General features: G+C 43.8%; 1 protein-coding gene across 1 annotated transcript; it reads left to right on the top strand.

Moving 5' to 3' along the window:
- Positions 1–3,901: 3,901 nt before the first annotated feature.
- LOC121299020 (IgGFc-binding protein) lies at positions 3,902–22,378 on the top strand. Its single transcript, XM_041226460.1, has 21 exons — positions 3,902–3,936; positions 4,708–4,758; positions 7,307–8,542; positions 9,037–9,371; positions 9,622–10,201; positions 10,437–11,035; positions 11,381–11,948; positions 12,283–12,884; positions 13,132–13,705; positions 14,089–14,288; positions 14,800–14,941; positions 15,383–15,711; positions 15,857–16,430; positions 16,790–17,388; positions 17,591–18,158; positions 18,279–18,874; positions 19,162–19,732; positions 19,986–20,185; positions 20,610–20,990; positions 21,491–21,777; positions 22,224–22,378. Exons 2-21 carry the CDS (start codon positions 4,710–4,712, stop codon positions 22,231–22,233), a joined length of 9,000 nt encoding a protein of 2,999 aa, XP_041082394.1. The 5' UTR covers positions 3,902–3,936; positions 4,708–4,709; the 3' UTR covers positions 22,234–22,378.
- Positions 22,379–24,057: the final 1,679 nt, after the last annotated feature.

Here is a 24,057-nt window from a genome sequence, read left to right as displayed (position 1 = left end):
TAGTTTATGTGTACGGTCAATCTGCTTATGTTGGTCAATGATTAATTTGAAAACCACGTTTCTGTAGTATGTATAATGGCCAGAAAGCAAACACTCAGAATAGGTTTACTAGACTCTTTGATTTCAGTAAAGCATTTGTTTGGGCAAGTCTTGATTTACAAATCCTGTATAACATATGACTTGGTGCCAGAAAGCACATTTTGTAGTAAGTTCATGCAACTTTCAATACAGAACCTTTTTTTTTTTTCTCTCACTCAATCTCACACACAGTCCACTTGTCTGCGGTATTGGTTTGGTGTGGGTATCAAAGCTTGTTTTTTTGCAGAATTTGTTGTACTCTTGGTTGACCTTGTCTGGACTCTTGCCTCCCAGCATGGTAATGCCCACTAATCAGGATCATATTGCTTCATTATGAAACAATGGTGGCAATTTTTATTTGTTCTAAGAACAAAAAATGATGCAACAAAGTCTGTCCTTACTCCTGGCCAGTTTTCTTTGTTTTGTCTTTGTGTAATTCAGAATTGTTCCAAACAGTACAGTTGCAGAAACAGGTTGAACTGGGGATTAAGTGATTTGTATGCCTCACTGGCTCCAATGTAATAATCCCTTGGTTTAAAATGGCATGTTCCTCATTACACCCAAAAGATAAACATGAAGTGTCATGCCTTTCAGAAAGAAATTAGTTAATAGTTACCAATCCTGTGGTGGGGTGTGTTTTTTTTTTTTTTTTTTTTATTTGCAAAATTTCTTCAGCTTCAGATTGACATTTTTGCCTCTCAGTCCATCCCAAACAGTAACTGGTTCCTCGGGTGCCTTGCTGAACCCCGAAGTTCAATTAAAGACCAGACCGGAACAAGTTCCCGGATGTGGACAGATTGGCAGAGCCAGCAGTGACTGCTTCTAGTAAAGCCTCCAGTATTTCTTCTCAAATACATTTTTATCTGAAGCAGCAAATATGAGGTCTTGAAAAATTTTACGTTCATCTTCTATGTTGGTCAAATAAAACCATATTTGGACAAATACAGTTGACGATGTGAACAGTAAAGCAGACTTTATTCAATGTATATTTAGATTTTAAAAATGAGTGGAAGTGTTTGGGGGTCAGATGTACACCCCTGTCCTGTGCTGAACCAGTTTCATTGTATTCTTTCCCCCCCCCCCCAAGCCAAGACACGGAGATTACTCTTTGTGGGATTGTTCTATACTTTTTCGATGCTTATTTTGAACAATGAAAAGCCTTTGACAATCAGCTTAAGCTGAACAAGCAGCTTATTCAGGGAACATATTTTATTGCATGTTTATAGATTGCAATTCAAACCAACCAATGGTCTAGTTTTACAAAGTAGACCTGCAAACTGTATTTAATGGTCATAAATCAGGCATGAGCTTGAACAATGTGGACCTGCAAGATTGGAGACCCCTGTCCTATCCAGTAAAAGAGAGGATGTGGAAGACAGTCCATACACCATGCAGATCAAGACCCTCATTGAAACCCCTTAAATATTGCGGAGAAGCACATCATGGATCAGGTCTCTCCACTGGCATAGCAGTGTGCCACCCTGATATCCATTCAATATCGGCCATGGCCACATTAAAGAATGTCACAGGACACCCTTTGCTTTTGACACGCTGGCACTGTGACACACCTGTTAGCCATATTTGATCTCCTATCTTTCATCAGTTCTTTGTTTTCTTTCTTTCTTGGTTTATAGTATTTTTCTTCCCTCCCATGCAATGTGTTGTATGTACATTGTGCTTTTTATGTATTTTAAAACGGTTCATTTCTTCACTTTTTTTTTTAACCATTTTGCTTACCTAAACAGAGTACTGCATGCAGTATAACCTTCACTTCAGAATAAGGTAGCTACCTGTGCATCTGGCAGTTAAATTAAAGGACTGTTTTCTATCCAGGATTTTACCTTTTTTATTAGCACCAGTATATTGTAAAATATAGTATATTTTATTGCTTAGTATTTTATTCTTCAATGTGGAAGATTCAGGTATTTCAAAGGCAATGCCATTGGCTGAGAATCTGCTCCTGCTTCTTGGGATGGAATCTCTTCTAACGCTCTCCAATGTTCTCGCTTCAATCGGACCGTAGGATCTACAGAAACGGTAGCGGGATGCAGCAGATCTAGAAAAAAGTAAATAACCAGAAAGGTCTGCAGCGCAATAAAAGGCATAGCAGCATTAATAATGTCAAAGCTGTAAAGAGCCTAGAGCTGCACTCCCTCAAGGGGCCATGGCTTCTCAGATGAGCTGTGCAGATATGGGCAGAGTGCATTTGCTATTAAAATACACATAGCACAGTACACTAAAGCATACTTATACAGTGTTACAGTGCCTCCCAACCCCAGTCCTGGGGACCCCCCCCTGTGTGTCAGCTGGTTTCCATTAAACTAGGCTCTCAATTACTTAACTACACCCTTAATTGAAGTGATCATTAGCTTAATTAGACCTTTTTAATTGTTTTCTGCTCTTAAACGGATGTAGAGTTCAAGTTACTTATAACATGTTATAGCTAACTTGAAATATGCAACTGATAAGAGCTGAAAACTATTTAAAAGGTCTAATTAAGCAAATTATGAATTCAATGAAGGGTCTAGTTAAGTAATTGAGAGCTCAGTTGGAATGAAAACCAGCAGACAGGAACCACTGCACTATTACAAATAGAAGTACTACCATGAAATGAAAAACTGGGATGGAAATAAGACTCCCATTGCATATCATTATGATCTATTCCTGATTTAATAGGGTTTAATAAGACACACCTGAGCTTGTTACTTATAAACTGTGGCTTATCAAGCTTGTAGTAAAACCTGGAACAGGTGAAACTGCTGACAACATTCCCACCTTGTAGGCCCTTGACTGTTCCTCCAGTGTTAGAGGACCCGTGCCAACCTTCCTGACTCATTAGGTAGCGTAATGTAGAATCCCTGTTGTTAATTCCATTATCAACACTCAGATAAGCTTCTATACTCTCATCGTTCCTTCCCAGCACTGCACCCATCACCTTTCACAGAGTAAGGTCAGCCATTCACACCTGTTTAAAGATAATGAATCTGGACCATTGAAGTTTACCCGTGGAGCGCTTCTTATCTGACCTTTCTCACAGTGTTCTGGGATTATTTGGTTACACCTGATGCTTAAAAAATATAAAACAAATAGAGGGCCCCCCAGTGCAGGGTGAGTCAAACAGTCAGGCAGTGCAGAATTATGTCTTGGCTGGGTGAGGTCAGCACAGATTCCAAAGTATGCATCTCATTGCCTCTGTGCTTCCCCAGGTTAGGGAGGCTTAGTCGAGTCTTGCTATTTTATAAGAAAGCAGACCTTGTTGAACATTCAGTTTTTACATTGCAATAGCATTCAGGCCAGCAGCCCTTACAAAGACGAGGGTTTGAAAATGAAATTCATATTCCATAAAACCACAATGAAGATTGCCTTTGAAATGGACGGCAGTCTCTGGTCATGTCTGTCTCTGGTACCCTTGCTTAATTGTCCAAATATGTAATTTTATGCTATCCTGATCCCACCCTCCCAGCTTTATCTAAGGTTTGAGTTAATGTTTAAAGATCAGATGAATAGCTTTCACAGGATATACATTTTGACTATGACAATATTTAAAACACACACACTGTCTCCGGCTTATATTAAAATTTTTGGTGTAAAGTTTTATTTTTTACTCCTCCTCCATGCAAAGACCTGCCAGGTGATCAATGCAATAGATATTAAGGGTTAAGATGCACACACTAGACATTCTTTGCACATGGCCTTTGAGAATGTGTCAGTGTGTGTGTGTGTGTAGCTGTTTGTTTACATTCAATACACCCACTGCAAATATCCGGGTAGGTGGTTTAATTTTTGTGTGCCAACTTCAAGATGGGGGTATTTAAGGAGGAGGATGAAAGTGGCCATCAAGCCAGGGGTCCTGAGCAGGTGAGTGTGTTTCTTGCTAACAGTGCATGAGATGTAACATATACAGCGTGTTACACCTCTGCCCTTGCGTTTCTTGAGGGTTGAATACCATTTATTAGATTGCTTTTACAATGTGTATCACTGTAAAATATTATTTATGTTATTTATTTATTTTTATTAACAAAAACAGATGTATCTTATATAGAACATGTTTCGTTAAACCACCAGTGAAATGTCCAAAATATTCCAATATATCTTGAAACATATATGTTAAATATATTTTAATTGGTAATATTTATACCAAACTATGCAGAAAGGGTATATTTGCCAATGTGTATATACGACCACTTTGTGCTTTTAGATCACTTACCCCTGGCATTGAATCTGTATTATGCTGCCGTACCAAATAACTGTATGCTACCTGTATGCATTTATTTAATGATAACACTGGAGATAAGCTTTTTTTGGGAGACCAACAGCATATCCAAACCAGAATTGTAAACCCTCAGAATACTCTTATAATGAACAACCTGGGGACTTTGCTTGCAATCCAACTCAGCTTAAATTATGATGAAATAACAGAAACCCTTGGTGCATTTTTATCAGTACATTTCTTACCCATTGCTTTCCATCGTGTGATTTCCACACCCTGCAGTGGTGCCGTTATAAGCTGGCTGGTTTGCAGGACGATGCAAATACAGACTGTGTGTGTGAGTGTTAATGCATATCGTGAAGTACACATGCAATGAACTGCATTTCTGAACGCTCTTATCTGTTCTGTTTCAATTGTAGCCATGGGGACTTTACGTTTACTGCCTTCTTTTGCTGCCATCCTACTCTGTGGTAAGAACTATATTCTATACTTTTATATGTTTGAAAAATCTTTATAGCTGAATCTCTCTCTGATTTACAATGCATTCCCCTATCTCTGTGTTATTTTCTTATGCCACTGCTATTGTTAGTCTCAAGCAATGTAGTGCTAGGATTTAAAAAACACATGTTTCTTTGAACCCAAATGGAAAATGAACAGAACTGATATACAATGCACACTAAAGTGTCATAACTGTACAGAAATGTATTTTATGCTCTCCAATAAGAAATGTACACTAAAACTAGTATGGAATATTATGAGTGTGTGTGTGTGTGTTTATGAAATATAAAAATATTTATTTTTCAATCTGAGCATTTACAAATTATCAAAGAATGAAATGAAAGGGTATTTTGGTATTTGAGCAAATTATTTGCCTCAAATTGCGAAATATAAAATATCAAACAAGCAAAGAAGGAAAGAGAAAAGAACAGAGAGCTTCTTCGGTCTCTGAGTAAAGCCCTATAATCAAATTGCAAAGTATGCTTTGCACAAGAGTTCAGGATCAGTTTTGAAGATGCTGCTCAATCTGCGAATAGCGATTCATTGCGGGATGTTAAAAATGGGCATCGAGGGAAATACAAAGGTTTTGATAAAATATTTTTTTTATCGACTGAAGATACAATTAGTCACTTCTATTTATGAGATACACGTCATTGATTCATTAGGTATGGATTTATTATGTATGGAGGAAGCTAACCCTTTTAGAACGCGGCTTTATTTGCAAGGGGGTGTGATGGGCAGTTTAGGAGGACAGTGACCTCAAACATTAAACCGAGTGAGTTTGAAATAACATTCTCAATGTTCTCGCCTTATTTAGAAAATACAGTTTTAGAGAAGAAAAAAGAACGAACACCATTAAAAATGAGTTGTTTTATTGGTATTATACGACTGTTGTATATGGGGTGCCATGTGTAAAAATAGCATTAATATTTTATTAACATTTTTTCCAGATTTAACTTAAATCTTGCATTTTTTCACCAGATTTATAAATGTTGTGAAAATAAATATTTTTTTAAATGTGTACATTGAGATATAATTTATAAATCTATTACAAGAAATATTACAAATAAATTACAAGATGTATCATTTAGCTAAATATTTATCTAAATATTAAATCTATTAACAAGATTTAACATTTAGCTAAACATTTAACTGGCCAGCTAAATCTGCAGTTTGTATGCAAATGAGCTCCCACCGCGTTGTGCTTTCACGCGGTTTGATTGGCTCTTGTAATACTAATCGGGAAATATGCAAATTTAAGTATTACAAGAGCCAATCAAACCGCGTTAAAAACCAGTTAAATATTTAGCTAAATGTTTACTCTTGTTAATATATTTAATATTTAGATAAATATTTAGCTAAATGTTAAATCTTGTAATTAGATTTTAAAATCCTGTCTCACTGTACGCACTTAAACACATATTTATTTATTTTCACAACATTTATAAATCTGGGGGAAAAATACAAGACTTCAAATAAGTCTTGGAAAAATAAACATGTTCAAATATTAACGTTTTTTTTTTTTTTTTCTACACATGGCACCCATATATACACAGTATTTAAACTGCAAAATCAAATACCAATCCACGTTTGTCCAATCACTGCTTTTTAAGCAAAATAAATAAATAAAGAAAAGTATGCTTATTAAATGTTTAATATTCTCATAAATTATAGGAAGGGGTGAACTACCTCTTTTTAGAAACCAGGTTTGCAGACCCGATCAGCAGCAGACAGCGCCGCGCCTGCCGAATAAACACGGAGGCTGCTTTTGACAACAGGAAAACCTTAAATGTTTTTTTTTTATTTTAGATGATAACAACTTTGGTAAATGAACATTTTAAAAATAAACCATAGTGAGAGCTCTTCTGCGCTACTGAGCCTCGTTTTAAAACGCTGTTTGGATTGCTGAGATATTAAGAGTCAGGCGAAATTAAAGTAGGTCAATCGAATTAGATACTTATAAAGAAACCATAATGAGAGCTCATTAAAAAACATACAATATAGATTCAGAAACACACAAATCACTGGATCTGGTTATGCAAGGCGTGCTTCTGTGATATTTAGAATTGCACTGAACACCCTGACACACTCAGAAGCACTTCTTTGTTTGACAAAACTTGTTGTTCTTGCAAGAAATGAAGCCTTGCGTCTCCCAGATGTGTTCGGGAACTCAAAGCACATTTCGCAATTGAATCATATCGCTTTACTCAAAGACTAATTTGTTTCATTCTTTGATAATTTCTAAATGCTAAAATCACGAAATGGTTATTTTTTTTTAGCAGTGATTGACGGAATCCTGACTCTGAGTGTAATGTATACAGTTTAAAAGACAAACAGTTTTATATTATTTATTTTTTTATGTCTCTAATTCATCTCACTCCCTTGATGGAATGACAGCATCATAATACACTGCTTGTCTAATATAATTCACTGGTACCAGAATCTTTTTCATTATGAACGCTATGAATACTTTTAGCTCGTGTGTTATTTAAATGTTCTTGCTGCTTCTCTCTTTTCCAGGCCTCTGCTCAGCTGGTCCAGCTGGGAAAGAGTTTGCCACAGTTTTTATGCAAAATTATCTTCCCAACTATAGTAACCCTCGCATTCAGATCCAGATCTCAGCCTTTCACCCTGACACCAGGGTCAAGGTTACTGTCTACAAAACCAGTTTCCAGGAGGAGCGTGTGCTCGGGGCAGGCCAGGGCGCCACGATTCAGTTGCCCACGAACATCGAGCTGTGTGACAGTGTGAAGTCCAGCAACACGGTCCTCATCACTGCCACCAAGGAGATCACCGTGGTGTCCCTCAACTACAAGTACCTTACAGCCGACACAGCCGTCATCTACCCTGTGGACGAGTGGGGTACCGAGTACTACATCTTCACTCCCCTGGTCTCCCCGATGGGAACCTTCAAGGAGATGTCCATCACCAATTACAAGGAGCGCAACACCGTGGATGTGTACCTGAAGGGAGCGGTGGAGTTTGAAAACCGGGTGTACCCACCAGGCAGCAAGCTGACCATCAGCCTCGAACCATACGAGAGTGTCCAGCTGCTGAGCATCCACGACCTGTCTGGCAGTCGCGTTGTGTCCAGGCTGCCGGTGGCCGTGTCCAGTGGCCACACCTGCACGTGGAAGAACACCAAGTGCAACCACGTTTATGAGCAGCTGATCCCTGTCACCAAGTGGGGCAACAATTTCATAGTCCCCCCTCTCAGCTTCCAGACCAAATATGACACCGTATATCTCAGCGCCTCCCAGCCCACTGAAATCCAGGTTCAGGCCGGACTAGCCAGTCGATCAGTCAGCCTTGGTGAGGGGCAGGTCTTTGAGTTCCAGGTCAAAAACCCCGATCCTCTTTACATCACCGCCTCCAAAGGTATCCAGGTCCTGTTTCTGGCCAACGGTGGCGTTTTACCTGACGGCACCATGTTTGACCCCTTCCTGATGACCATTTTAGACACTGACCACTTTTGCACCTCCTACAGTCTGGAAGGACAGGCAGAGTTCAAGAACATAGCCATCATAGTGGCACGCAGCGATGCCCTAAGTGGGCTCAAGTTTGACAACAGCAATCTGCCAAGCAATGTGCAGTGGAGGGCAATAACAAAAACAGAGTTCTCCTGGACTGAAGTTGCCTACACTGGTGGTGCTGGTAGACACACTATCGTCCACCCCAAGTCCCCCTTCGCTGTCTATAGTATTGGTACAGCACAGATGAATGGATACGGGGCACCAGCACCGTGCGGTTTAGAAGGTAAGAATGGCATGTTCTACATCTTTCTGTCTGCAAGCCTAGGACAAAACTAACAAACAAACACAAGGGCAGCGATGTGTTGCACACACCACTGTTTTTTTGTTTTTTTAAAATGAAAACCCGCCATGTATTCTGATAGAATCTGCATCTTGCTAGTTGGTAGTTGGCACTGTCTCTCACATTTCCACTTCCACCTGTAGTTGTTGTTGCTTTTTGATTTGTTTCTTCACAGTGTATGAAGTGTAGAGAAGGAGTTAACTAAAGCTCTATTTTAAAACCTGGCACAAAATGTGCAGCTAGAGGAAATAAAGCAAGTTGGTGGCTCTTGAAATGGACCGGCTCACAACAAATGTTCTCTCTCTCTCTCTCTCTCTCTCTCTCTCTCTCTCTCTCTCTCTCTCTCTCTCTCTGTCTGTCTGTCTGTCTCTCTATCTCACTCTCTCTCCCTCCCTTCTTCTTGTGTCTCCTCTTTCTGTACTCCTTCCTCTCTTCAGCTCCTGTAACTTGTCAGAGCGTGACATGCAGCGCAAACGAGCGATGTGAGATGAAGGACGGCTATCCTAGCTGCGTGGTTGACAAGAAGGGGATCTGCTGGGCATGGGGTGACCCCCACTATCACACTTTCGACGGCCGCAACTTTGACTTCCAAGGCACCTGCACTTATACCATCTCTAAGACCTGTGGCAGCAACAAAGGACTCCCGGAATTCGAAATCGAGGCCAAGAACGAGAACCGCGGCAGTTCTCGTGTCTCCTTCGTCTTCATGGTTACTATCAAAGTACACGGCTACACCATCACTGCAGTCCGGTCGGACGTTGGTCGTGTCAGGGTGAGAGAAACTTTACTGAAGATTGTTCAAGGTAGAGTGAAAGCATGGTAATGCTTAACACTGTAAAGCCCAGAGACATATGGTAGAGCATATAAAAAAGAGCTTGGTAAATGTGTGGTATAACCATGGGAAAAGTGCAAAATTACGCTTCAAATTACTGTGTTAAACCTTTTCATAAGGGTGCAGTCATAATTGCCGTTGTTCCACTCCCAAGACTATTCTATCCAACCTCCGGCCCCTCTAATTTCAGGTGAACTACAGGCTCGGGTACCTGCCCATCAGTCTGGATGATGGAAAAGTGCTGATATACCAGAGCGGTCAGTCTTTCATCCTGGTAAGCGACTTTGGTCTGCAGGTTCAATATGACTGGGAGCACTACCTGGTTGTCACCCTTTCCAGCAGCTATGCCGGGAAAGTGTGCGGCATGTGCGGCAACTTCAACGGCAATCCAAGCGACGACTTTGCCACACCCAGCGGCTCCCAGGCGCCCAACTCCCTGGACTTCGGGAGCAGCTGGAAGGTCCCTGGGTTCGCCAACGAGGGATTCTGCAGAGACGACTGCAACGGGAAGTGTCAGGAGTGTGAGAACAGCTTCATCAAGCGATTCGAGAGCGAGCTGTTCTGCGGATTCCTAACTCGCATCATCAATGGACCGTTCAGCATGTGCCATAAAGTCATCGACCCCAAGATCTACTTTGACAACTGCATCTACGACCTGTGCATGGCCGACGGCCACCGGAACTTCCTCTGCCGATCCCTGCAGGTGTACGCAGAGGCTTGTCAGCGCGCCGGCGTTGTGGTATACGACTGGAGGACTGTGGCAAAGTGCCGTAAGTACTGGGAGTAGATAAGGCTGGTACACTCTAGATATAAACAGGTTTATTCAATTTATCTTGTAACAGACGAGTTTTAAAATATCAGTGCGGTTCAGAATAGGGCTGTGGTCTGCGAAGGTTATTAAAAAAAATTCTCAAATCTCTGGCATGTATTTGTGTAATTTAAAAATATGCAAAAACTAATTTGATTCTTCTCTGCTCTCATCCCGTCCCCCATTGTGATTCACAGCTGCCTCCTGCCCAGAGAACAGTCACTATGAGCTGTGCGGCAATGCCTGCCCCGCCACCTGCAGCGACCCTAAAGCCCCCTCTAAGTGCACGTCCCCCTGCATAGAGAGCTGCCAGTGTAACTCCGGCTTCGTGCTAAGCGCAGGGAAGTGCGTCCCAGAGTCACGCTGCGGCTGCAACTATGAGGGCCGCCATATCCCCGCAGGAGAGAAATTCTGGGGAGACGACAGCTGCAAGAAACTGTGCTCCTGCAACCCCAGCACAGGCAAGGCAGAGTGCAAGGACACAGGCTGCCGCTCCGGCGAGCAGTGCAGTGTGGTGGACGGGGTGAGGGATTGCCACCCGGTGACCTACAGCACCTGCTCCGCGGCCGGCGACCCCCACTACCTGACCTTTGACGGCCAACGCTTTGACTTCATGGGTACCTGCGTCTACCAGCTGGTCGGAGTCTGCTCCACAGATCCCAGTCTGATCCCCTTTGATGTGCAAGTGCAGAACGATTTCAGAGGCAACAAGGTGGTCTCCTACACCAAGCTGGTTCAGGTTACTGTATACGGACAGACAATCGTCATGAGCAGAGAGAACTATGGAAAAGTCATGGTGAGTGTCTCCGGCTAGGTTCTCTATAATTTATCCAAAGACTATTACCACACGAGGCAATTTAACTGTATATACTCACTTTATATATATATATATATATATATATATATATATATATATATATATATATATATATATATATATATATATATATATATATATATATATACATAACATAAAAAATATAATGTACTTCAACAAACATCATAACCCCTAGAGCCTGACTGCCATGTATATTGAACATCCATAGCCAGATTGCTTTGTTTATAATGAATTAACAATATGCTCTTTCTCTATCCTTGCCTCTGCTATGGATGCTGCCCCTAACTGTCCTGTCTGATTCAGGTGAACGGGGAGCTGACAAACCTGCCAGTTTACCTGAGTGACGGTCAGGTGGTGGTGTACCGCAAAGGCTGGTACGGCATCGTGCACACCAACTTCGACCTGACGGTGGCCTTCGACTGGAACAGCAGAGTCTCTGTCACCCTGCCCAGCACCTACGCCGGCGCCGTCTGCGGCCTCTGTGGAAACTACAACAGCAAGTCCCAGGATGACCTACAAATGAAAAATGGACAGATGACCAACAACCCTAATGATTTTGGCCAGAGCTGGCGTGTTGCTGAGATCCCCGGCTGCGTCAGCGGGTGCAAGGGCACCTGCCCTGACTGTGACATCACCCAGAAGAATCAATACCAGACCAAAGAATACTGCGGCATCATCAACGACCCCAAGGGGCCCTTCCGCGACTGCCACGCCAAGGTGAACCCAACCGGATACTTCAATGACTGCGTGTACGATGTCTGCCTCTTCAAGGGCCTCCAGTCTTCCCTGTGTCAGGCCATCACTAGCTATACCTCCGCCTGCCAGGATGCAGGGGCCAAGGTCTATCCCTGGAGATCTGACAAGTTCTGCCGTGAGTGCTGCTTTTGAACCCTTTACATCTGCCAGCTGCACTTGCTTCTTATGAGGTCTTCCAATGCTTCTGCTAAACATCTAAGGGAAAATGGTCTGATCTGGAGGTCTAATAAACTAGGTGAAGGAGTCAAAGGTTTTGGCTAATGCACTTATCACTAGCAACACTGATAAATGAATATGCAACTGTTGACTTCGCTGTAGTCTAACATGTATGTGTTTGTGGATGCTGGATGTTCTCATCTTTGTCATTTTATTTTACTTTCCCCGCCCTCTTGAAAACCAAATGACTACTCCAGTTCCCCTTTTTTTAACATCATCATTTCTTCTCCCAGGTCCCAGCTGTGCCAAGAACAGCCACTACGAGGTGTGTGCCAGTGGCTGCCCTGCGACCTGCCACAGCCTCTCAGCCCCTGTTGGCTGCCAAAACTTGTGCACAGAGAGCTGTGTCTGTGATGATGGCTTCATCCTGAGCGGTGAACAATGTGTGCCCATGTCTGAGTGTGGTTGCTTGTACAAGAACAAGTACTACAAAATCGAAGAGGTCTTCTATCCCAGTGGGCTCTGCCAAGAAATCTGCACATGCCAGAAGGACGGCAAGGTAGAGTGCCTCAAGTTCTCATGCGGTGCAAACGAGGAGTGCAAAGTGGCAAACGGCGTGAGGAAGTGCCAGCCGGTTGGAAAGGCTACATGCTCTGCCTCCGGAGACCCGCATTACACCTCTTTTGATGGGCTGAGGTTCGACTTCCAGGGTACCTGCACCTACACACTGGCCAAAGCCTGCGGCATTGAAGGGAACTCCCATCTGACAGCTTTCTCGGTGGAGGTGGAGAACGAGAAGTGGGGCAACGGCAAGGTGGCCGTTACCAAGCTGGTCGCCGTGGAGATTTATGGGAACACGCTGATTCTGAAGGCGGGGAAAAAGGCCTTGATCATGGTGAGTCCCAATGGACCTTTCACAGTATGGGACTCTCTCTGTTTTTTATCCATATATTCATAGAAAAGAGCTTATGAGAAGAGGTCACTTCCTAGTCCACTCTTTGTTGGGAATCTAATTTCAAAGTTCAGAATGTAACTGTTTTTTTTATGTTCCTAGTGCTTTCATTTTTACTACTTCACACGGTGTAATTCATATATAGCTTCATAAAAGTACCTTGAAACCTCTTGTTTGTCTCCTGCTATAGCTGAACGGTGTGTGGAACAACCTCCCAGTCAGTCTGGACAGTGGCACAGTGCGGGCTTACCAGCACGGAGTCAATGTGATCATCGAGACTGACTTTGGCCTCAGAGTCACTTACGATCTTGTCTACCATGCCACAGTCACCGTGCCCGGCAACTACCGCGACAAGATGTGTGGCCTCTGCGGCAACTACAATGGGAACAGCAAAGACGAGTTCCGCCTACCCAACGGCAAGGAAACGTCTAATATCAAGACCTTTGGAGAAGCGTGGAAGGTCAACGTCCCAGATGTGGTCTGTTCCCACGGCTGTGACGGCAGTACCTGCCCCGTGTGTGACAAGAACAAGCAAGCAATCTTTGAAAAGCCCAATTACTGTGGCATCATCAACGACCGCAAGGGCCCGCTCGCCGCATGCTATGACAAGATCAGCCCTGAGAATTACTTCAGCAACTGCATCTACGATCTGTGCATGTCTGAAGGTGATACCAAAGTGCTCTGTCACAGCATCCAGTCCTACGTCACGGCCTGCCAGACACTTGGGGTGGATATTAAGAGCTGGAGAACTCCATCCTTTTGCCGTAAGTGTCTTCTTTCTCTTTGATCAATAAATCACTGTGCCTCCCCCCCCCCCCCCCCCTTTAAACTTGATCAGGGGGAGTATTGATTTGTATTGACCATGCTGTAAAACATTTATACTGTAAAACTTTAAATGGGCTGAGGTTCACCTTCCAGGCTACCTGCACCTAAATGATTGTTACATTATTAGATTTTTTTACACTCCTTGCTGAGTTGTCTGTTATTGCTTGTAGATGTTTTATTCATTGTTTATAATATATCCTTTAAAGGTTTTTGGTTTTCGGGTTCCCGACATTCCGACCCTTCACTGTGTAGATTACTGATGCACAGCCCTGTGTCTTTCTTGTTATCACTGATGCACAGCCCTGTGTCTTTATTCTTCCAGCAATGACATGCCCAGCAAACAGTCACTATGAGGTCTGTCCTGAGGTTTGCTCCACTACATGTGCGGGTGTCACTGACATCAGCAAGTGCCCAGTCCAATGTGCTGAAGGGTGTGCCTGTGACGATGGGTACTTCTTCGACGGAAAGGGATGTGTCACTATGGACAACTGTGGCTGCTTTGAAAACGGGCGTTATTACCAGGTATCTTCTGTTCCTGTTTATTTCCTTTTGCTGTTGTAGCTGAGAATACCAGATGATCACGTTTAACCCTAACCCTAACTCCAACCCTAACCCAACCCCAACCCCAACCCCAACCCCAACCCCAACCCCAACCTAGGCACTCCAGCCAACCCATACCCTAAAAATAATGCTAATTAAAAAACAGAAAACAGACAGACATGCAGTGCAGGTATACAGACATCCAAGCAGTAAACATCAGCCAGGTAATGGAAATCTAGTAGTGACTTGCTTTTACTTCATTTCCGTTCGGGCCCTGTCATCCTACTCTCTGTGTTGAATGGGAAATAGTCAAGTAAATTTTGCTTTGTTGTGTGGGAACTTTGCCAACTCGGTACAAAAAAACAAAACGGTTGATTTAAATGGCAGCTAAAAAGCAATTTGCCTGAACTGAATATGGTAAACAAGTCATGACCTGCCACACGTCATTGTTAACATGTTTTTGATTAGGATTTGTCCTTTTGTATGTCCTTAGCCTGGAGAAGTGGCCATTACTGACAACTGTAAGCAGAAATGTTCTTGCTTGCCAATGGGCGGTCTTGTCTGTGAGGAGATCTCATGTCCCAAAGATACCAAGTGTGAAATCAAAAATGGAATCCGGGCCTGCTACAACGTAGGTAGGTTATCCACAGTACAAGCAGAGTATCATTTTATATTTTTACTCCCGTCTTTTAGCTACCAGGAAAGCATCTTAAACTTTTTGCATTTGTTAATTAACATATTCTCCACTTAACTTCCCAGTATATTTTAGTTTTTTGGGGTTTTTTTTGCGTGTGAGTGGATTGCTACAACCTCTGTGTCTTTTTAACCACTTTAAATAGAATCTGTTCTTGATAGTTTTAGCAGGGTGAATATTGTTTTCTTCATATATTTGATTGAGGCCAGAAACATTAAAACCATAGGAAATATCTGTCCTGTCAGCTCTGTGCTCTCCTGTGAACTAATCTATCCTGAATAAAGTGTTCGGAAAGACTTACTTCTTCTGGTCAGCTGTCCATTCAATCGCTACAGTGATCTCCCCACAGTGGCACTAACCTGTGAATCTTCCTCCCCTGCAGATCCATGCAAAGTAGCAAATTGCCGTGCAAAGGAGACCTGCAAAGTGGAGAAGGGAGAGGCGGTGTGTGTGCCTCAGTACATTGGCACCTGCTGGGCCTGGGGGGACCCCCATTACCACACCTTCGATGGATACAACTACGACTTCCAGGGCACCTGCACCTATACCATCTCCAAGACATCTGGGAACGATACTGGGCTGGTCCCCTTCTCTATCGAGGAGAAGAACGACAACCGTGGCAACACAGCAGTCTCCTACGTCAAGCTGGTGATTATCTCTGTGTACGGCTACACAGTGACAATAGAGAAGTTTCAGTATGGAAAGGTCCAGGTGAGTCACTCTTTTTCATCTGCTTTACATGTCGCCAGCAGTCCCAGTTTTGCAGTAAATTTAATTAAAATGCGAGAGTGTGTGTATGCTGCATGGGGCACCGCTGCTACGTCTGAATCTTGTTGGTTTGGCTGCTTTCTTGCAGGTAAATGGTGAGGTGTTGAATTTGCCAGTGACGCTTGATGATGGCAAGATCAAACTTTTCCAGAGCGGCCTGAGTGCTGTGCTGGAAACGGATTTCGGTATGCGGGTTACCTATGACTGGAACTGGTACCTGCTCATCCAACTGCCCAGCAGCTACTATGACAGTGTAGGTGGCCTCTGTGGCAACTTCAATGGCAACATCAAGGATGAAATGAGAGAGCCTGATGGCAAAGAAGTCTCCAGCGTCATCGACTGGGCCAAGAGCTGGCGGGTGAAGGACAGGGACCTCTTCTGTTGGGACTACTGCAAGGGCAACTGCCCTACATGCGAGGACAGCGCACGCAAGCTGTACGAGAGCGAGACCTACTGTGGGGTCCTTACCAAGGCGGTGGACGGAGTTTTCCGCGAGTGCCACGTCAAAGTCGATCCAAGGGACTTCTTCGACAGCTGTGTCTATGATGTGTGTCTGAACAAAGGCGCCAAGGCACTACTGTGTCAGGCGACGGCTGCCTACGCAGGCACTTGCTTGAAAGAGGGAATCGTCGTGAAGGACTGGAGGAAAATAACTGGCTGTAGTAAGTGAAGCATTTAAAATACCTATCGTTGGGTAGGGTTAAGAGCAAAGGTCTGGGAGCCTGCAGTAACCTGGCTGCAAATGTTGACCTGTGTAAACCAAAAATGTCAAATGATTTGCATGTGAAAACTGTTTAGGGCACAACATCACACAAAAGAAAAAAAAAAAAACATTCAACCAACTATAGGGCATAGGAAGGACAGCAGTCACACCAACAGATTGCTTACACTAATTAGTGTCTCTTCATAACAAATGAAATGTAATCTTTCATTAACAGACAAAGCACAAATTAATTGAGAACCATAAAAAAATCTAAATGCAGTACTGTATGTTAACACACTTTATTGTCTTTTCATACAGCTATGAAATGCCAGGCAAATAGCCACTATGAGGCATGTGCCAGCCCCTGCCCACAGACCTGCCCTTTCCCAGAAAACAGCCCGGTCTGCAAAGGCACCTGTGTGGAGTCCTGCCAGTGCGACCAGGGCTATGTACTGAGCGGTGATAAATGCGTGCCGGCTGCCAGCTGTGGCTGCTCTTACCAGGGCCGCTACTACGAGCCAGGGCAGAAGTTCTGGGCCGATGAAAGCTGCCATGTGATCTGCGAGTGCGACACCTCCCTAAAGATGGTCGTTTGCAAGGAGTCCAGCTGCAAATCCAGCGAGCAGTGCAAGGTGGTGGATGGAGTGAGAGGATGCCATCCACTCAGCTACTCCACATGCACAGCATCTGGAGACCCACACTACCTCACCTTCGATGGCAAGCTGTATAACTTCATGGGCACATGCATCTATGAGTTTGTGAAACTCTGTTCCAAGGATACAGGCCTCACCCCCTTCAGCGTCAAGGTGCAGAATGACAACCGCGGAAGCAAAGCCGTCTCCTTCACCAAAGTAGTGACCGTAGATATATTCGGTATGACGGTTACCATCAGCAAGGACTACCCCTACAAGATACTAGTAAGTTAACGCATGTAGAATGTAATCCAAAACTGTACTATGTTGGACTGGGTCTGGGTTTAACAAGCTAGCACCAGATTTACAAGTCAAGGCAGCATGAACATTGATCACCTTTTGATTTGATTTATTACTTCTCATTTATCTCATGTCCTTGTGCCGTTACACCTGCTTACTCTACTTTATCTGTCTCCCTCCCTTCCAGGTTAACGATCAGTTTGTGTCCTTGCCATTCTATTATGAAGAAAAGATGTCAATTTTCCGCAGCGGCTGGACAGCGGTGCTGGAGACTGACTTTGGACTGCGGGTGACTTTCGACTGGAACAGCGTGATTACCGTCACCTTGCCCAGCACCTACCAAGGCGCTGTCTGTGGCCTCTGTGGCAACTTCAACAAGAATCCCTCTGATGACATGAAGACGCCCGGAGGAAATTTGGAATCCAACGATGTGAAGTTTGGCGACAGCTGGAGAGTAGGTTTGGTGCCAGGCTGCTCGTCAGAATGCACTGGTCCCTGGTGCCAAATCTGCTCCGATTCCCAGAAGAAAGTATACCAGGCGGAGCGCTACTGTGGCTTGATCACAAGCAAGTCCGGCCCATTCCGCGACTGCCTTGCTAAAATAGACCCCAGTGGTTTTATTGAAAACTGCATGTATGATGCCTGCCAATACCAGGGCTACCACAGAGCTGTCTGTGATGCTGTGGCTGTCTATGCCTCTGCCTGTCAGAATGAAGGCATCACCATCTACCCATGGAGGAGCCAGACCTTCTGCCGTAAGTCATCTGGAGTTTTTGTTTTTATTGTAATTTACTCGCTGTTGAATCTCAGCATAACCGGAACTATTTGCAATAGATTTCAACCACTTTAATTTGTGTATCTTTTTTTTCTCCCAGCTGCCACCTGTCCCAGAAACAGTCACTACGAGGTTTGTGCCACAGGCTGCCCTGCCACCTGCCATAGCCTGTCCTCCCCCAAGAAGTGCCACTTGCCCTGCAAGGAGGGCTGCCAGTGCGACAATGGCTTCATCTTGAGCGGGGATGAGTGCGTGCCCATTGCGGAGTGTGGCTGCGTGTATGGTGAGCAGTACTACAAAAAGTGTGAGGTATTCTACCCCAAGGGCAAGTGTGAGGAGCAGTGCAAGTGCAGCGAGGACGGCGCTGTCACCTGCAAGAAGTTCTCCTGTGGGGCCAACGAGGAGTGCAAGGTGGCGAATGGCGTGCAAGCGTGCCACCCCGTAGGGGAAGGCAAGTGCGTGGCCTCAGGAGACCCCCACTACATTTCCTTTGACGGCCTCAGGTTCAACTTCATGGGCACCTGCACATACACTCTGGCCAAGCTGTGCGACCAAGAGGACAAGCTCCGGCCTTTCTCCGTGGACGTTGAGAATGTGGCGTTCGGGAACGGAAAGGTGGCCGTCACGAAGATGGTGAAGGTGGTGGTGTACGGTTATGTTATCACCATAAACCAAGGGATGCGATGGAAAGTCATTGTAAGTATTACAACAGTGTTAGACAACAGTGCTATAATGCCGTCAAGGGTTTTCATAAAAATATTGTTTTTTCATTAAGTTAATCTAGCATACATGCTGTGTGAAGGCGATTGGGAATTTTACTTAACCTTGAACAATTAGCTTCACATTAAACTTGACAACAAAAATACTGAAACTCAATGCAATATAAATTGTACAGATTTTTGTGTGAAACATTTCAACGCAAGTTATAATAAGTTAACCGGCTACCCCTGTCAGCTAAATAGAATTATCTTCATACCTTGCAGGTGGATGATGAGGTGTTTCACCTGCCCCTGTCCCTCAATAAAGGAAGGGTCACGATCAACCAGGAGGGCTGGAACGTCGTTGTCCAGACAAACTTCGGTCTGAGGGTGCTGTACGACGCTGTGTACTATGTAGAAGTAATCGTCCCCGGAAACTACCGCAGCAAGATGTGCGGCCTCTGCGGCAACTTCAATGGAAACCAGAAGGACGAATTCCTTCTGCCCAATGGCAGAGTGGCCGAGAACGCTGACGTCTTTGGGGCAGGATGGCGAGTAGACATCCCAGGGGTCGCGTGCAATGGCGGCTGTGGCAAAGACTGCCCGCTCTGTGACCAGGGCAAGCAAGTAGTCTACGGGAATGACAACTACTGTGGGATGATCAAGTCCATCACAGGTCCCTTCCAAGCCTGCCACGCAAAGGTCAAGCCGGAGCCCTACTTCGAGGACTGTGTCTTTGACGTGTGTGCCGTGGACGGGGATAAGGACATGCTGTGCAAGAGCCTCCAGGCCTATGTTATCGCATGCCAGGCCGTCGGGGTGCAGATCAAAACCTGGAGAACAAAGGAATTCTGTCGTGAGTAGAGTGAAAAACTATACCTGAGTTACAGTGTTAGGAATTAGGGGCTGTATTCTTTTTTAAGTTCTAGTATTTTTCATCTATTTTGTTTTCAGTCTGGTCCAGCTTATAAGAACTAGGAAGTAGTTGGGAAGTAGGAAATATTTCTTAACTGTCCTATTTTTTTATACCACGATGAACAACACTGCCGTTTTAACAGCATGTATCCAAGCTCTGGTAAACAGGAATGTGTGTTCCCTTCTTTCCACAGCTGTTTCCTGCCCAGCTAACAGCCACTACGAGCTGTGTGCCGACACCTGCAGCACCTCCTGCTCCGCGCTCGTCACTGCCTCAACCTGCACCAAGAGCTGCTTTGAGGGCTGCCAGTGTGACAGTGGATTTGTTTACGATGGAGACAAGTGTGTGTCCATGGACACCTGTGGCTGCGTCTATCATGGCAAATACATGAAGGTACGATCTCCTCTCAATGTGGAATACAGCACTACCAGACACAGAGGGAGACATTAGAGACTGGGTTTGTTCAGGAAGCTGGTCATATCAGCCTGCTGTTCCAGTTATTCTCGAGGGGGAGAGTGTTACTGTTATTATGGGCTGTTTTCATAAAGTAGTTGTATGATTTGAGTTAAAAAGGTTAAAAAGGTCAGGTAGAGTAATAATTTGGCTTGTGGCATGCCCTGTTCTGTACAGAGCGCTGAAGAAGGCTCTAAGCCGAAAATGTTTATTTTACTTCCATTAGTTTCTTGTGCTGTAGTTACATTAGAATTCTGACTTGAAAGTTTTGGATGACTGCTTGAGTTGCAGCTTAAGAAGATGTCACATGCATGCCTTTAAATAAGATTCAGACCCGCTGACACTGTCATCTGTGCTCTGTCAGGCTGGCGAGAAGATTGTGGCAAAGGGCTGTACTGAGCAATACACGTGCAACGCCACAGGGGCCGTGGATTCTGAGCCGCTGACGTGCCCCGCCGGGGAGTACTGTGGGGTCAAGAACGGAGTTCGGGGCTGCCAGAAAAAAGTGGGAATTTGCACAGTGAAGCCTGGCACTCTTTTCCATTCCTTCGACGGGAACAAGGGGAAGATAAGCAGCGGAGGAGCCTTTGAGATCGCCTCGCTCTGCAACCAAGGCTCGGAGGAGTGGTTCCGCGTTGTGGTGGACGTGCGGACCTGCACCCAGAACAGCATCGCCGGCGCAGTCACTGTCTATGTGTTCTTTGGGAACACCCACATTGCTGTGAACAATGAGCAACAAACTTGGGTAAGGAGGCTGTCTACATGTGAAAACTGGAGGGAATATACTGGCACTGCTGCAGAGAACTGTGTGAATGTATATGGCAGGGGTGGCCAACGCTAGTCCTGGGTTCTACCTGAGTTCTCAATTACTTAATAGAACCCATTCATTTCTTAATTGGTCAACACAAAAAAAAAATATATATATATATATATATTGATGATTTAAAGATACCCAGAAAACCTGCAGAATTGTGACTCTCCAGGACCAGGGTTGATATATGGGATATTGCAGAGGACTTCAGGTGACTGTATCACATCACTATCACGGTCTACTATATATTATATTATAAGTGCAACCAGATTAATAAATACATTATGATTTAGTGGAAACTCTCGTTGGCAAACATTTATAAACAATGTTGCATTTTTTACATTGCATTATTTGTAAGCATTAGTTGTGTAAGTATTGATACAATACAGGGCTACTAAAGTCAACCTCCCCGTCCTTCCATACCCTCCATACAGGTGAACGGGAAGAAGGTAACCCTGCCCACTAAGCTGGAGAATGAGATATTGGTCCACATTTCGAACAAGCTGATAATCATTGAGCGGAAATCCAGTGTGCAGGTGACCTACAGCATCACGCAGGAGGTGACTGTTACCGTGAGCGCCGATCTCGCCAACAAGGTGTGCGGTGCTTGCGGAAACTTCAACGGCAATGAGAGTGATGACATGACGTTATCCACCGGCAAAATCTCGATCAACTTCCAAGAGGTCATCAACTCCTGGAAGGCCATGGATCACTCAAGCTGGTAAGGGAACCAGCATGATTGCTGCTTGAGTTTCTCATCACTGAGAATTAGAAATCGGCTTTCATACCCTTATCTCTGATGACTTCTCTGAAGAGGGTCAGTAAATTAAATTTGAGCTGTGATTATGCAGCTTGCCACAACAGCCTTTCTGCTGATAATGGGCCTGACAGAGTAGAGTGCAGTAGAGTGGTAGAGTGCAGTTGTGCATTCTGAACCTCAGTGTACAGAAATGTGCTAGCGAGTGCTGTCTTCAGTGTACAGAAATGTGTTAGCTAGTGCTGTCTTCAGTGTACAGAAATGTGTTAGCTAGTGCTGTCTTCAGTGTACAGTGCAGAGGCACTAACCTAACCTTTTATCTACAACTGAGCTTCATATAATTGTGTGCAGTGATTCCATGAAAATACTGAAGAAGCTTGCTAATTGTAATTGTTCTTCTTCTCTTGCAGCGGTCTGTAATCTCCTGACAACTTGTCCCAAGATAGACAGAAAACACACATACAATGATTGCAGTTCTCTAAATGGACTAGGTTTAATCAGACTTTTTTCTGTTTTTTTTTTGTTTGTTTTTGTCTTGGTAACCATTTAATTTCTTTTAAATGTTTTTTTCAGATCTTTTTGTTTTTCAAAATGAATTCTAAAAATCTATAAATAAAATTATATTGCAAAAAAAAAAAAAAGTGGGTTGTTATCTTCTTCTTTAAATAAAGTTTCACAATGGAAGTTCACAATATTCGACTGTGACTGTTTTCTTATTTTGGTAACCTAGCAGCATCTCTCTCGCATTGTACACAGTATTCCATGACTTCTGATTTCACCAATCCAAGTTAAGTTTTCACCTGCCTTTTTAATGACGAGCTTAAAATACACACAGACAGCACAACAACGTCCCACAACCATTGCCATTGTAAAGCTCAGAAGAAAGGGGCACACATCCCTATTGCACCAACACCCTGCAGCACGATGTGACACTGTGAAAAGATTATCATTCAGCAGTGTAGTAAGTTCTACTGATCTCATATCCTTGATTCGACTCCACTACGTCGTCCCAATGAAACCCCTAGGATTTCAAATTACTCAGGAGTCTTAAACATAATAAAATAATTTCCACAAAGAAGTAACGCAAGGCACTTTTGATTATTTAAAAGACATCATTTGTTTTTATTTCTTTCCTTGAAAAAGATACCTTGTGATTGTTACAGTTACATTGGAAAGAAAATAAATGTTACTCTAGAAATGTGAACTCAGTATAGTAAGCACAGAAGTAATCACAGGGCAGTAAATGACTGTAAGACTGTGGACCCAATTCACAAACTTTTACAAGAACTATTCGTATAGACTGTTTTTATTTTTATTTTTACTCTCAATTGTTTTTAAATTTTATTTTAGAGAAAGTTGGAAGTTTATTCTCATTGTTTAACATACAGGTAGTGGACAAAAAAATGGAAACACCAAAGTAAAGTCACTGAATAGAGCGTTGGGCTACCACGTGCTGCCACAATGCCCTGTATGCACCGTGGCATAGAGTCTTCCATGAGAAAGCCAATCTGGTTGATGGAGGTGGAAAATGCTGTCTCAGGAGTCGTTCTGGAATATCCCATAAATACTGCCACGATGTACATTGGTCTCATATTGACGTTTCTGAGTGACATCGCAATTCGGACTTGTTCCTTTGCACTGGTCACTGCAGCCGGGGATGTCTTCTGTCTTCCAGCTCGCTTCAAACTCTGCTGGGATTTGGGTCAGCTGCCTGTTCTTCATAGTCAAGTCATCCGTGCCATCCTGGTTGTAGTTTCCACATAGACCACACATAGCGCCTGCATAACTTTCAGGTACAGTGACTGCCACTCGGCTCTTCCAGTCGAAAGTCACCCCCAATCCAAAACCGGTCTCAATGACAGCTTTCCATCCTTTGCTTTGGATTGATAATCTGTTGTCTTCTATGCTCAAGGGTAGGTTCTCCCACAGGTTATCCACCTAGTTTATTAGTAAAGTAGGAAAATATAATCAACATTAATGTAATCGTACAAAAAATCATCAAATAAAATTATATTATACTTAATACCTGGTTACAGGTAGCAGTTGCTCAAAGAGAACGTTGCACCTAACATTGAGATTGGAACACGCGTGGCCCGCTATTACACCGACCGGTTTAGTGGAAACAATCTTTGTGCCTGAAAGGTTATCCATGCTCATTAGTTGAACACTCTCATACTTGGAAAGAAAGACTGTGAGTTTACTCCCTTTTATGTATGTTATCTGGTTAAAAGTCACTTTCCCTGT

This window comes from Polyodon spathula, chromosome 24 (assembly GCF_017654505.1).
Source record: "Polyodon spathula isolate WHYD16114869_AA chromosome 24, ASM1765450v1, whole genome shotgun sequence".
NCBI lineage: Eukaryota > Metazoa > Chordata > Actinopteri > Acipenseriformes > Polyodontidae > Polyodon > Polyodon spathula.
Note: the sequence above shows the minus strand (reverse complement) of the source record. Positions and strands in the feature narration are given on the sequence as shown.

Coding starts and splice junctions, on each gene's coding strand:
- LOC121299020 (XM_041226460.1), top strand. CDS start 4,710: ATGGGGACTTTACGTTTACTGCCTTCTTTTGCTGCCATCCTACTCTGT. Junction 14,289..14,799: donor AAAACGGGCGTTATTACCAG/GTATCTTCTGTT, acceptor GTATGTCCTTAG/CCTGGAGAAGTGGCCATTAC. Junction 17,389..17,590: donor ACTACCCCTACAAGATACTA/GTAAGTTAACGC, acceptor CCTCCCTTCCAG/GTTAACGATCAGTTTGTGTC.